Here is a 15158-nt window from a genome sequence, read left to right on the forward strand (position 1 = left end):
GCCTACAGCTGAGACTTCAGTCCCTGATGCAGAGAGAAGCTGATCTTGTGCAAAACCCAGCAACTTCCACTGAGCCCCTGAGACAAGCCCTGCTGAGGGGCTCAGGGCACCCTTGGACAGTGGCTTCAGGCACTGAGCCCTTGGCCAAAGCAGTGCCTTGAAGCTCTTCAATCAGAAGAACACTCAAGCAACACAGATCTATTGGCCAGGCTAGAGCAAGTCACAGATTCCACCTGCACCCAAATGAAGGCTGAATGGGAACTCACTTGTGTTTAGCACCTCTCCCCTTTATTTTGGATGCAAAGGACCAGTGCAGAAAGGATAAAAATCTTGTTTACTGCAGCCTCAGGGATTATCAGGGATTATCTTTTGATGTACAAATCACTTATGGTCTACAGCAGTTAAAAAACACTACCTGAAAAGGGTATGGTTCAAGTTCTGGGCTTCATGAAGGTAAAAGCTTGCTGGCAGTGACTCTGCTTAGGGGGCTAAGGATTTGCACCTGAGTTTACTTGCTGATGGTAACTACTGCCAGGTGGGAGAAGTTCAACTTGAGCCAGCTGCAGAGAGAACACAGCTCACCAGTGAGTGCAGAGTACAGAAAGGGAGTGCTGCTCAATTTCAGTTTGCCAACCAGGTCAATCCTTTCAGAAGACAAAATGTTCAGAAGAAAATACATGGAGGTGGTACAGGCTGCCTTCAGGGGCACCCTAGACTTGTAGAAATGTACACATTGGCAACCACAGATGCACCAGAACATCCACCCAGAATAGCACCTCATCCCTGCTGTGACTGGAATAAAATAACTCCAGAGCAGAGCCATGCACTGGCAGGGCCAGGCCAAAGTGTGTTTTAGTAATCAAAAGAGGGAAATTGAGCCTTTTTGTACCATCTGAATCAAAATATAAGACAAGCATGGCCCAGGGTCTGGTGTTTCAAACTCTAGAGGGGGAGCCAACAATTCTTTTTCCCATCTCTATTTTTTGGTCTTGGTCTTTTTTTTCAATGTCTTACTGTGTGAAATGTGTATGATGAGTCATTTGCTTACAAGCCAGAAAGTATTCCACATAGAATGCAACATTTACCTTAAAAATCTGTATCAGTGTTTCTGATAGGAAAGGCATGGGATTAGATTCCCATTTTAGGTCATATCTATACACAGGTTTTCCAATGATGCAATTGCATTATAGCGTGGTAAGTCCTCCCAAAACAGGGATACAACAGCCAGCATCAGTGCAAGCGTGATTTTCTTTATAATTCTTTTTAATGTCATTCCAGTATATGTTTCTTCTAATGAAGGCTGACTTCAATAAAGTTCCTGAAGGCAATGCCTGACACAGAGGTTTACAGAACATTTAAATCTCAGAGATTCTCTATGATGTGATAAATCCATGTTGTGGAATTTGGTGACAGATTATTTCAGGTAATTATCAAATAACGCAGGAAAATATTTGTGACTATAATGAAAGAAAGGTACTTAATTCTTGCAGTCCCTTTCAGGAACATGAGTTCCTGATGATTTTGTATGAATGAATCAGAAATAACAACTCTTTCTGTCCTATAAACATATACTCAAATGTAAACTTGCAGTATGCAGCCATCCTTACTTTTTATAACAACTTTAAAGTCTGCAGCTCTGAGGAAAAAAAAAATAGGATATTTAGAGCTGAGATATTAATTGAGCATGAAAGTGCAAATAACAGGTCTGTTATTTTAAGATAATACTTGACTTCTTTTAAGGATTCTGCATTAACACCTCTTGATCTATGCCTAAGTAAAAAAAGATAGTTTAATATTAAAGTGATGAAACCCTACCAGTGAGTATCACAGCTTTCATCTTAATTGGCTTATGGCACTGCCAGCTACACTTCAGTTGTTTGCAGGCTTTGAACGTTGCAGCAAGCGCACCCCTCCTGCTCTAGAACGAGTTGACAGAACTTGCAAAATGGCTGGGGTGACTTTTAATGATGCAAGTGTTTAGTGGTTGATTAGAAGCACTTTGAGGGCTAAATTCTCCTGTGATCAGAAATTTACTTGAACACCAGATAGTTTCAGCAGGAAAGGAAATAAAATGCTAAGCAAACTGTAAGTGATTGCCTCAATTATGGTTATTTTAAGTTAATTTTTGAGACTGAATCTTAACTACCTTCTCTTATAAGGATGACATGGAAGTCCTGCACCTGAAACCAAACTTGGATTTCAGCTCACATCTATGGTCACATCTGTTCTGTTTTGCAAAGCTGCTGCAGGACATGCTTTCCTTGCAAGCTTGCCAGGGCTGGGCTATCAGTGATGGAGTGCAAGGTGCTTTAACTTCAGCAGTGCTCTGGATCCACCATTTTAGCAGACCTGCATTTCATTAATTCAAACTGTTCATGCCCAGCTGGGACTGCCCTAGGATATACTAAATTTATTTGTGGAGGTGTCCACAGACTGGTGCAGGGAATGTCAGTACAGTGCCCTTTGTTCCATACTCTGGGCACTGATCCTCCATTAATTCCTGGCCATGGGCAGCAGGAACTCCTACTCCTGCCCTGACCCCAACCCCAGAAAAGCAAAGCCACCCTGCTGGGGAGAGCAGCTGTGGCTCATCAGGGTGAAGTCCTGAGCACCTCCAGGTCCCAGTTGTGTCAGAGGTGTCTGATGCTTTTGATTAATGTGTTTTAGACCAAAATACTTTTATCCTGAAAACTAGGGAGAACCCTTAAACCATAATGGCAAAGACCTAATTATCTCCTGAAGTACACACAGGCTTGGATGTAGGTTCAGTAATGCCCAAACTACCCCCCCTTGGCCTGAAACAAAAGCCTAAAACCTGACCAAAGTATCATTTTTCCTCACTCTAGGAGGGTTGGCTACAAGTGAAGGAGGGTCAGTGCTGTAAGTGAAGGAAGTCAGTGTTCTTCCTGGAAGCCTGTAGAACATGATTTACATAGCAGAACTGCCACTCATTTCAGCATGATTAGGCATCATCTGATAAGGTACCTCTGGGACAGGAATGAACCAGTACTTGCAGGTGAGGACATACAAAGGTCTCAGGTACAACTTGCACAAGTCCAGCTGATGCCACAGCCAAGGGAGCTGCTGGCAGCACCCCGGGCCTGCTGTGTCCCAGCCCTGCTGTGTCCCAGCCCTGCAGAAAGCAGTGAAAGCAGCTTCCCCCTGAGCAGGGCTGCAGCCCGATCCTGGGATAAGTGCTGCCCATCTGAGTCCTGGCTGGAGCCCAGGAGGTCAGGGTCTGCCTACTGCATGAAGGGAATGGGATGTTTTGAAATGGAAGGGAGGTTTGAGGGAAGGAATATGCACCAACAAGCAGGGCAGATGGAGAAAAAAGGGATTTGCACTGTGGAAAGGGCACATCTGCTGTTCAACAGGCTGTGCCTCAGACAATGTTGCTGTCAACCTCACTCCAGAAAGCAGCACTTCTTTCCACCCACCCTTCTCCCCTGCCACAAACATCCCTGCAGCATCTCAGCACTGTGCCTTGCTGGAGCATTGCTGGCTTGAGTTGCTGCTGCTGGGGAAAGGCTGCTGCATGTCACTGCTCTCACTTCAGAGAGAAGGTAAATGGCTGCGGAAAACGCAAAGGGAGAGACAGGAGAGGACTCCACTGGCAAGAGGCACGTGAGAGATCTTAAACACTGTGCTGGTATTCTCTGAATGCCATTCTCAGGGCTGGAACAGTCAGCCAGCCTTGCCTGCAGGAATACTGCCTACAGAGACTGGGGAACAACATGCTTTTAACTAGCCTTGCCTTTTCTGCATGGAGAAATCTGGTAGCTGGCCACCCAGTTACCTATTTGTATATGCAAAGCATGTGCTCTGCCCCTTTCCTGGGCACCATCAATTACATGCACAAAACACAGGCATGAAAACCTGGAGGAACCTTGAGCTCAAAGTTAACAATTACTATTATCTTGTTAGGATTAAAGATTAACTATGCCAGTAAAAGGATGTGTTATGAAATGCCTTTCCCAGGCTTACAGTAAATAGAGAGTTTTGTTTTTTGGTTTTAGTTTTTTTTTCCTTTATCTCAAAGTCTTCTCAGGATTTGGAGTAATTGTTTAAACTGCTGCTTTTATTTACCATAATACCAAAATGTTGTCACTTGCCACGTGACTGCTCATACTTTCATTTGAGATGTCGTGCAGAAACACATGGAAATCTGGTGAAGGCAAACCAATTTTAGAACATGTTCCGAGCAATTGTTTTGCAGCACTGCCCTACAGTATGAAGTCTCTTCCATTTCTTAAATTGCCTAATCAAATGCAGACTCTGTTCCAGTCACGCTAAATTTTCACATAATGGCAGAAAAATACTTCTTTCTAGCCTAGCACTGAACAGTTGGATCACATTATCACATTTGCTGCCTTTGTAGTCTCCAAGTGTGTATTTGTATGTGTATGTATATACATATTCACATGGGAGGGGGAACACCGTGCTCGTGCTGTGAGACCCTGGGGATGGTCAGAGGGACAGGGACACACACCTTGTGCTGAGGGTATTTCTGGCTCACCAGAAACACAGAGTAGTGGTGAAAAATTTATTTTTATGTATTTAGAAATCAGATGTATTAGTGCAGCATTTGATCTGGCGGATTCCTGGCGCTGCATCCTGCTGAAGTTATTAAACTGATATAAATGCAGTAAGGTAAACTACACCTATTTGTTGCCAGTTTGGGGCTGGAGACAGGACTGGAGAAATGTGTAGCCATGGCTCTCCCTGCTCTGGGTCCCAACTTGGGCACATCCCTGTGTTGAATTGGGGAACTCTGCACCACAGAATTGCCCACTTTGCACAGAGCAATCACAACCTGCAGAGCCCATCCATGGCAGTGTTTGCAGCTGGATGCAGCCATGCTGGGCTCAGCTCTCCCTCCTCTCTGCTTTACTTGGGCTCCATCACCTCAGGATAACATTCACTCTGCAAGACAGGGAAATATTTGCATCACAATACTTTGGCATTTTGACTTGTGAGCCACAGAGAAGTCACAGATCAGACCTTTCAGAGTAAAATTTTTAAAAAAATATATTCAAATCAGTAACACATGGACTGCAAGTGCTTGAATCAAGGTCAGAAGGAAATCTCTGCCAAATCAGGGAATGAGACTCAGGGTTTTAAAGCTTTCTATTACAGCCTGTTCCATTCTCTCTTCCACATTGGCCTCCCCAGATCCCCAATACAATTACAATGTTTCCTTAAATCCTTGGGTTGTCACAAGGAATATTAGCCAGTGTAACAACATGACAAGATAATCATACCTATCCCCCACACTATTTACGTCTGCAGGTCTATTTTTCTTACCCCTCTGCACCAAATATTTAGGTTTGTGCTGGCACAGCTTGCTGCTGAAGACCACTGTTCAGCCATGAGCAGTGTTTGTTATGTTTTTGGTGAGGATGAAAAACTGATGCTTTAGGGGGAGGAAAAGCCATAATCCACTCTCACAGTAAAACCTGTCTGTATAGTGGTATGCAAGACAAAAAAAATTCTATCCATACCCTTGCAGGAAATCAGATTAATCCCCAAAGCATGAGATTTGATTATTTTTGTCTGAGGTTATCATCAAGGAAAAAAACTACATAATGCTAAAAATATCCACACAGCTTTTACTTTATGAAGAAAATATGATTTACTGAGCAAAAACAAATTACTGGCTTTTCGGTGTTAATCTTTGATAAACACGTGCTGGGTTAAAGCAACTGTCACAGAGAGAAGTTTGCAAATTGAAGGAAACCATTGAACTCTGCAAGATTATTTCCCCCCTCCCTTATTACTCCTTTCATGAGACACCTGGGGACATTGTTCACACACTGTTGACAGCTTTCCCACTACTGCTTTTCCTCTGTTATCTGCTCCCTTCTCTCCAGCACTCGTCCCCAGGTGGCAATACACAAAAGAGCTATATTTGCAAGGGGTGCCAAAGCTGGCTCTTGGACAACTATTGAAGAGCCAGAGGGCCCTCTCCTGCCTTCCAGGTTGGCTGCTTCAAGTTGTTTCCACAGGGCCCTGACCCACCAGGCAGTGCTCTGGTATTTTACTCCTGCACTGCTCAGGAACACACACACTCTGCCTGCACAGCCCCCTCTTGGCCTGGCTGCCATCACAGCAACAGGCAGAGCCGCGCTCCCTCACACGGGCTACATTCAAGTGCCATCTAAAATTTCAATACTTAGTCTTAACTATACATGGAGGTTTTTAAAAATTAAATACACATTTTTCTTCTCTGTGGTCTCCCAAAACACAATGGTTACACAGCCCAATGGGACACAAAGGGGTTCACACAACATTGGAAGGGGGGTACCTAAATGGAGGCACAGCATAAACAAGGGCTTGACATACAAGCATGAAGATTTTCTTTCAACCCCAAAGTGCATCTGTCATGATAGACAGACACAGAAATAGCAGCAACACTTTGTGCTGGTGCTGCAGTCCCTGCCCACCCCCAGTGCCCGGGAAGCGAGGCAGCAGCACTTGAGGGAAATACCTTTTGTTTCACACCACAATAAAGCTCTGAGAAAGGCCCTACCCAACATAGGTGTGAGCTGGTTCTTTACCACTGCTTGAGAAAGCAGAGTCCCAGCTGCCATGACCATTTGGTAAAATAAAGATGAACGATGTAGCTCACATTAGGAAAAGCCTATTGTTGCAGTAACAGCTGAGCTGAGTGACCGGCTGATCAGCTCTCATCTCTTCTGAGGCTTCACTCCCACCGCTGGTGGGCAGCCAGTCTGTGATGCTGCTCCCCACCACTCACTCGTTACCCTTCTAGATGAGCAACTCTGTGTTTGCCTCCCTGCTGTCCCTCGCACACTTGAAGAGCCCCCTAGCAGGCATCTGCCAATTAACTCCTCGTTCTCATCCCAGGCCCTCTTCAAAGCTCCCCTTTGCCTGTGATGCCAGAGCCTGCGTGCCCCTGTCCCCGACACACGCAGCTCGGCTGTGTTTAGGTGGCTCTGCCCCAGCACAGCCGCTGATTATGCAGGTCAGCACGGCTCTCCTGCTTCTAGAGGCCACTGCCCGACTGTACCCATCTGCCATCTCTTCTTTTAAACCATCCACTGTGGGAACAGGATCCATCCCTTTCATTCTGAGCTTTCCCAGTGCCTATCCAATTAGAAACTGGGCTGCGATTTGGCTCTTAGATGTAACGGTTAAAAAAAAGTAACGGCAACAACAAACCTTTTTGCAGGGAGAGTCTCTGTGTGCAAATACGACCTCTGTTATGTTACCAAGGTCAGGCAGACCAAGGCCAATCTGCTGTGTGAGAATATAAATCAAAGCTGTCCAGGGACTGATTTCGTTTACAAGGTTTGTAACCATTCTGGACAGAACAAATGTTACTTGCTTGCCTGAGCTCCTTGCTCCTCCTCTTCCACCGCCACTTCTTTGCTCCTCCACTCCCACCAAGCCCCTCCCTTCCCACTAATACCTCTCGACCTCCTTTGCTCTTGAAAGCAAAAGTTCTCTTCTAGCAAGAAAGCAGTGGCTCACACATGACAGAGAGCCATGCTAGGCCAATTTATTTAAATTATGCAAAAATCTCAACAAGTAAAATTAGCATAGAGTCACAAGTACATTCACCTGCTGGTTAGGTGCCATTCAAAGCACACGTCAGAATTAAAACAACAAATGCCGTAACAACTTCTTTCCCATTGCATTCATAGATCTGCAAAACAAACCAAGGAAAGCATCTGTAGCAAGTATTAGAGTCTGGGCACAGATCCTGTGAAATCACATGGTTTCCGTTGTGGAACTAAAAAGGCTTCTACAAGAATGTGTGAAATACACAGCCGAAATTCTCCATTTCTTTCTGTGCTCCTTGGCAGTTTGTGTGGCTAAGTTAAAGTGGCAAGTTCTGTTTCTGTAGCTGGCACTTCCCAAGCTCACCCCAGTCTGCACACTGAACACACACAGGATGCAGCCAGCAAGCTCCCTCTCGAGTATGGACAGAGTTAATGTCATCCCACTCCAAACAACAGGTTGCTGTCTCCAAACTGGAGCCTTGAAAAGCAAGAGTCCAGCGGTTGCCTCACTCCTCCCAGCTATTTTGCAGCTCTTCCTTCTGCAGGTGTGCACACCGAGCTGCAGTGGGGCTGGGCAGGGGCACCAGAATGAAAGAAACTTCACGTTCTGGATGTTAACTTTAGTTACCATAGCCAGACAATGCTGCCAGTGGCGTGGAAGAAAAAATTGCTGTAGCCAGCTGTGCTGTTCACAGTCGGGTGGTTTCTGTGTAGCTCCAAATGGTTATGGAGCCAGTAGCCTGTTGTGGCCAAGGACAGGATGATGGATGGTCTACACACACTGTCCAAGCAGGGAGAATAGCAGAAGTTCACTTCAGGGTTGTTAAAATGCTAATCTGGGTTACTTAACAAAAGCCAAATGGAAAAGAAAAGTTAGGGAAATCAATACTACTCATATGTTGTATATATGCACTGCAGATTTGATCTCTGTGGTTGACAAAAACATTTGACTTTGGAAGTGGGACAATTCAACAGTCATCCTGTCTGAATAAACTGAACCAACTTCTGATATTAGCTGTACTGTAATTACTGTCAAGCCACGACGAGGGAAAGCAGGCTATGGCACACAACACACAGAGCTCCACAAACAGCATGGAAAGGGCAGTAACACTGTTCTCACTGCACACCTCTTCCATGTGACACAGGAACAAATCAGAACCCACTTTCTTTTGAACTCAAGGCTGGCAGCTATTCACAGAACAAATAACAGCTTAATAAAATGGCTTAGATGGATTTTAACAGTAACTGCAGTAGCTTATCGGATGCATAAGAAGGGATCATCTGTTCGAGCAGCAGTTTTGACGAAAGCAACATTTGAACTGTTTTAATTGCATACAGAGTTGCTAAGACTGAAAATAACTTGTGCTACCCAATGCCAGTAATATGCCTTATTCCATCTTTTCTTAATTACTTGTGGAGCAAATTGTTACTTTATCAAGTGGAAAGGTACCTGATTTTATCAATCTGGAATTAGAGGTATGTTTAACATATGAGTATGTAATCAACCATCATCTCCTCTGTTCAGTTAGCAAACACACAGTCTAAGCCTTGAAAAATATCAGACACTGCAACATAAGTAGGCTCCACATAAGCTTATACAGGCACAGAAGCTGTTGAAGTACCTGTTTCCTTTGTCTTACCAAAAAAGACTAGAACTGAAACAGTCTCAATCATACCACTTTTCCACACCTGATGAAAACTGACCATATTCAACCCTAACCTTCACTTGACTTCAGATTTCAAACTGCTTTTTATTTTTCAGAAGGACAAACAAGCATAGCATTTCAACATTTCCATGCAGGTTCTGTCCATCTAACTGGCTACACCTGACTTCAGGGGATACTGAGTCCTGTGTTAAGTGCACTAATGTTCTGAAAGAATTAAAAACCCATAAAAATTCAGAACTGAAATCTGAATGCGATCAACTGTAGTAAGACCAGAAGACACACTATTACAAGTGCCTAACATACACTTTGAACTGAACTTCCAACCTGGACTTTTCCTTCACACGCCTCTCATGACAGGACCAACTGGATCAAAGATCAATTCTCCAGTGAATTGCATCTATAATTAAGCATTCCATCTGAATGTGCTCTTCATAAATAGACAGCAAAGTTATGGCAGCTTCAGGGGCTGAAATATCTGCTCTAACAGTCAGCTCAGCTCAGCCATTCCCAGGAACGTTCAGATGGTCCAGCTCAAAGGGCGCGGGAGGCTGGGGGGAAAACCCGCAGCCACACAGCTGGTTTGTGGAGCTCTGACAGGGCCAGCACTGTATTCCTGGCACACACTCCTGCATCACACAAAGCACATTTAGAAAATGATGTTATCTCTGTTACATCTCACCATAAAGGAGAGCAGGTAGTGACAGACTGCAGGATATGGGGGAGGAAGGTTCACTGTAACTGAAGGTGCAGATGAAAGTAAGAAGCTGGTTAAATAAACCAACGTAGAGCCTCTGGGTTATACTTTTTTGGCTGCCTTTCTGAAAACAAATCTGAGCTACATAATTCAGAATCCTAATAAATTCTTACTACAAAATTTTCCTTCCCAATTTAAAAAAACCCTGAGCTTTATATTACTTAACACAAAAACTGCTGAAGTTCATAATTATATAGAAAATAAATCAGAACACTAAGCTGGCAATTTGTTTTTATCTAAGCCAGAGTAAATGTTTATACAATATCTGCCAACATAACAAAATATGCCCGTCACTTACAACATTAAACATGATTCTATACAGCTTAATTTACTGAAAGGAACTCAAGTAGACTTCAGAGGTGCACAGAATTTTATAGTGTGAATAAAGCAGGAAAAACGTCTATTCTCTTTTGCCACAAAAGTAATTGCAAAGCTTTACAATGAGCTTCCTGTTGGACTTGGGAAAAGGAGAGAACCTCAGAAAATTCTCTGTGAAAGTATTTGTATGTGAGAGCAACAGACCAGCAGTAAACGCCTCTAAGACAGTAGGAAGCTGTTTCTTCAAATAATATTTAGGGAACATTAGTAAGACCAACAACTTGAAGCACAAAGGTACCCCAGTAAGGATGCATGCTTTTTTTTCCCCAAAGGAAATAACCAGGGGAAAAAAAAATGCCACGCATTTACAGAGCACTGAACAGTATTCTGGAGGAAGTTTGCTGTAATTCCTGCACATTATGTGTGAAGCGTGTGTGTGTGTGTACATGGATAAGCTACAATACCATCTGTACAGCAAGTGCCACATATGTGAGCATTATGAACCATCATTGCTGCTGCTATGCTCAAAAGTAAATGTATTCTAAGCCACACACAAACACAAAAACAAATGACTTTACACACGGAGGGCTAAATTTTGCTCAAATTACTCACAGGCTAATGCCTGTGCTACAGACATAATCTTGACCAGAAGTAAGAAACAACCGAGAGATTGGCAGAAGCCCACTAATTTAAGACCAGCTATATTCATGCTAACAAGTGGGATTTCCACCGGAACTACAATTTTTTCAACACATCAACCTAGAGCAGTTAATCCCATTTTTCAACTCACAAGATAAAACAAAACAACCATGAAAAAAACCCTCCCCAATCACCCCACAGCCCTTTAAAATACAGGCGTAAGAGCCACCTAGATATATCTGCGTGACCTTTCATTTCCATTCATCCTTATAAATAATAAAGAAGGCTTTAAACCCTTTCTAATTACTCCTTGAAAGCAGCTGTATCGGTTTCTGCAGTGATGAAACGCCCCCACCCCCCAAAAGAAAAAAAAAAGTTTCCCCGCTCTGCACCTGAGCATTGTTTTCGACAGGAGGGCGGGCGCGGAGCTGCCCCTGCCGCGGCACGGAGATAATTCAGAACTGACTCCAGTATTTGTTTCCATCCATTATTGATGGGGAGCTGGAAACGCGGCTCCCTCTGCCTCCCAGCGCCCGGCTGCTGCCGGGGAGCCGGTAAATCACGGCTCGCCAGGCTCCCCGCCCCGCCGGCAGCGCCGAGCCCCGGCCCGGCCCGGCTCAGCCCCCGACGCGGCGCCAGCCCCGACTCACCCCAAGCGCCCCGGGGCGACTTCGCCGGGGATAAACCCGACAGCTCCGCTTCGGCTGCCCCGTCTGCGGCCGGCGCCGGCTCCCGCCCGCTGCGCTCGGCAGCGCCGCCGCGCTCCCGCCGCTCTCCCCGGTACCTGCAGCCGCCGCTCCGCTGCCCGCGGCCGCCGCCCGCCGGCGGGGCCCGCTCCGCTCGCTGCCCCCCGCCGGGCGCCCCATCCCGGCCGCTGCGCTGGGAGCCGGGGCGGCTCGGGGGAGGCGCGCCCGGCAGAGCCCACCCCCGCCTCCACCTCCCGCCTATGGATTTATTCTCGCCCGTGTCTCACCGCGGGGGCCCCCGGCCCGCGCCCCGGCAGCACCGCGCACAACTTTTCGGTCTCACCGCAGCGGGAGCGCGGCCCGCGGCCGCCGGCGGAGCTCGGCGAGTCGCGCCATGGCGGGGCGGGGGCGGACCGGCACCGCCCCGGCCGCTGCCCCCCGCCTCCGCCTCCCCCGCCGCGGGCAGCGCCGGGCGCCGCCCGACACCAACACCAACACCGGCCCCGCCGGCTGCGCGGGGCTCCGGCAAACTTCGGCCGTAGTTTCACCCCTCCCAGCCCACCTCGGCAAACCTGCCCCCGCCCCGAGGCCGCCGAGGTAAACAGCTGGAGCGAAGCCATCGAGAATTTGTTTTGTTCATCGTCGACGCCACCTTCGCTTCTTAAGACAGAAATTTTCATTTCTATTTGGGAAGAAAAAGTCATTGCGAGCAATGCAATTTTGCGGGCTAATGAGACTCTATTTTGCAGACGAGTACTTTGCGTGTGGTGCTGGGGGGATGTCCTTGAAATGACATCTTTTTAAATGCCTGTCCAAAATTCCCTCAGATATTCCAGAAACAAAGGGTTTAATCCCAGAAATGAAGTCCAGGAAATAGCTGTCACTAATTCATTTTTCTTCACATGAAAGATAAATTAATTAAGGCTTAAAGTACCATGGAGTATTTTGGATGCCCCTGCAAGGGAAAAAAAAAGGATTACTTGCCAAACTGTTTCATCTGTGGTTTTTTTTAATGGAAAATAAGAAAAAATCCAAGTAAAAGTAATTCTGAGATTTTTGCTGGGGAATATATCCTTCATTCATGCGCAGTTCCCAAATTCCTGTCCCTTAGCTGAGCACTGTCTCCACAGCAAAGCCTTGGGCTGGTTGCTTCCCACAGCTCTCCTACCCCTCTGGAAGACAAGCACTGATACTCCCAAGCAGCATTTTGGGCTGATCTGGCAGGTTTTTACACACGCACCACTCACAGCGGGAGCGTTGCCTCTTGAGAACTGATTCATCTAAGTAAGGGCGCCAGGATTTGGCCCATAGTAAATTCTCTTTAGAGATGGTGCCAACAAAATCTCCCAGCCATGGGAATAGGACGTTTTTGGCAACTCAGTCCCCCTTGGCTGTCTCTCTCTGATGTTTCCTAGTGGTGACAGGCTAAAGGCAAGATCATTATGGGCTTCCTCACAGTGAACACAGCACAGCTATGTGGCACCCCAGGAGCTGCTGCCTGGTTAAAGGTATAAGGACATTATTTTCTCTTTCTGATGAACAGCCCTAATCTGAAAAGCATCAAAATTTGCACAGTGCATGAAAATGCCACGATAGAGACTACTCGCTTGGTTAAGAATTGAATCACAACCTCAGGAGAACAAAGCTGAAAGTGCTTCCAAAAGAAGGATTTGTTTCACAGAATAGCTCTGTGGCCTTTGCACTGCAAGTGAGACACCCAGAGCAGACCCACTGTGGTGGGGATTTGTGGTGGGTATGGATGGGTGCCTAGGTGCAGGCTACCCACACCAGGGCATTAAAAATGTGGGATTTGCTCCTTGCCTTTTGAAACTCCTGATGGTAGTGTCAGCCAGAAAAACTGCAGTACTGGAAGAGCCACTCATACTTTCATTCAATACACCCCTTTTATGACTGCCATGTAGAAATTACTCCTCTATGTTGTTCTGCTGTCCCTGCTGGGGGGGTGTTGGATGCCCAGCCCTTGGCACTGCTGGGGCTGTGGCTGTGTGCTCGCCTCTGCTCTGAGAAGGGCAGCCTGTGGGAAGGGACCTTTCTTCCCTGCCATACCTCCAAGCCACAAGCTCACTCAAGGTTTCCATATATTAGGATGAAAGATTAATATGGTTTAAATCTCCTTCTGCTTCAATTAGGCAGGTGACACAATGTTGAGAATGAGATCCCATTCCTGTAGGGCAAAGGGTTTCAGCTAGAAGTACAGCATTTTAGAGGATTTTGGTACAGCCAAGACTAATACCTTGTGTCTACACTTAAATATGGTAGTTTATTATCATTTCAAAATTTGCTGCATGGCTAGGAACCACTTTATGTAAGGATTTAAAGTATGTGCATTTACAATATGTGTACAGTCAGGGAATTACACAGCCACAGGTTTTTAAACACAAATGTATGCAGGCTCCTATTGATATGATAAACTATCAGTAACATGTGCTGCAAAGCTTCTTAAATCCTCATTGACACAACAGACCACTATTGTGTCAATAGTGTGCAGATTAATGGGGTATTGTCAGGCTATTTTAGGCCTTAACTTTCATTTATCCTAAAACTTGTTCTTCATTGTAACTCTTAACCTTTGGATTCTGCCAACACATTTCTTGTCACAAATATACTAATGGAATTAAAAGAAACCTGGCTTTTAAATGTTAATTACCCCCAGAATGATTGATTTGCAAAAGAAACACATCAGCAGAATCTGAAAGTACAGAGGCAGAATAAAATGGACTGAGTGTCAGCCCAAGAGCCCGGGGACCAGCTTTGGCTCCAATGAGACTGTCCCTGTGTCCCAGGTGGCAACAGAGCACTTACCCACCCGGTCTCATGGGTAGGGTGTGCAGGTGATTCCTACTGTCCAAAGGACTTTTCACCCTTTAAGTGCTTTACAGACTTGAGCAACTCTTGTTCATGAATTTGAAAATATAAGCAAAGTGTTAAAAATTTACCTACTGGTAACAGAAGCACCCTCTGTTAGAACAACATACTGATTTTTTTATTCATTAAAATATGGATAATATTAAACTGGTTTTAAATCAGACATGTCATTCTGTTTGAATTCCTCCACTGGGTTTATAACCAAAGCTGAACTGATTTCAGCAAGTAGGTGTGTTGATTGACATCACCACTTCAGCCACGGGTGATTTAGTGAAGAAGTGCCGGTGCACAAAGCAGGGCAGTTTGCAAGTTTGGGAAACCACCTTCAGATCATGGTAGCTCAGGAAGAGTAAGCTCAAATGGCACATCCCTAGGAAATGCCAAGTACTGAGGGAAATGGAATTGACAATTTACCCCTGGCTGAGCCAGAGCTCCATCAGTGACTCAGCATGCAAACGCACGGACACAATGGTTCTGAATGAAATATCAAACTTATATTTTGAGGACATGTTCATTTAAGCTGTGTCATTTCCAATAAAAACGGCAAATGTCATTTACAGGGGGATGGTCAAATCACAGCAGTGCCAAGAAGTGATGATGTTGTACCCTAAGAGTCATTTTGTTTTAGCTAAATATTTTCTTCCTCCCTTCTTTTTGCCAGTGCATACAGGCATCTGCCCAC

General features: G+C 45.5%; 1 protein-coding gene across 18 annotated transcripts in view; it reads right to left on the reverse strand.

Moving 5' to 3' along the window:
- SEMA6D (semaphorin 6D) overlaps nt 1-15158 on the reverse strand; it is a 342631-nt gene that overhangs the window by 19324 nt on the left and 308149 nt on the right. For 3 of the 18 annotated variants that reach the window (XM_077185507.1, XM_077185494.1, XM_077185493.1), the window contains exon 1: nt 11555-11810. The exons of 8 other annotated variants lie outside the window; for them this stretch is intronic. In XM_077185507.1, the coding sequence (XP_077041622.1) occupies nt 11555-11770 (216 nt within the window). In that variant the 5' untranslated portion in view covers nt 11771-11810. Of the gene's footprint in view, nt 1-11296; nt 11442-11554; nt 11812-11877; nt 12061-12152; nt 12269-15158 lie in introns of those variants that run through there. 7 more of the 18 variants (XM_077185490.1, XM_077185489.1, XM_077185491.1 and 4 more) reach the window with 6 other exon arrangements.

The sequence above is a fragment of the Agelaius phoeniceus genome, chromosome 13 (assembly GCF_051311805.1).
Source record: "Agelaius phoeniceus isolate bAgePho1 chromosome 13, bAgePho1.hap1, whole genome shotgun sequence".
In the NCBI taxonomy this organism is placed as follows: domain Eukaryota; kingdom Metazoa; phylum Chordata; class Aves; order Passeriformes; family Icteridae; genus Agelaius; species Agelaius phoeniceus.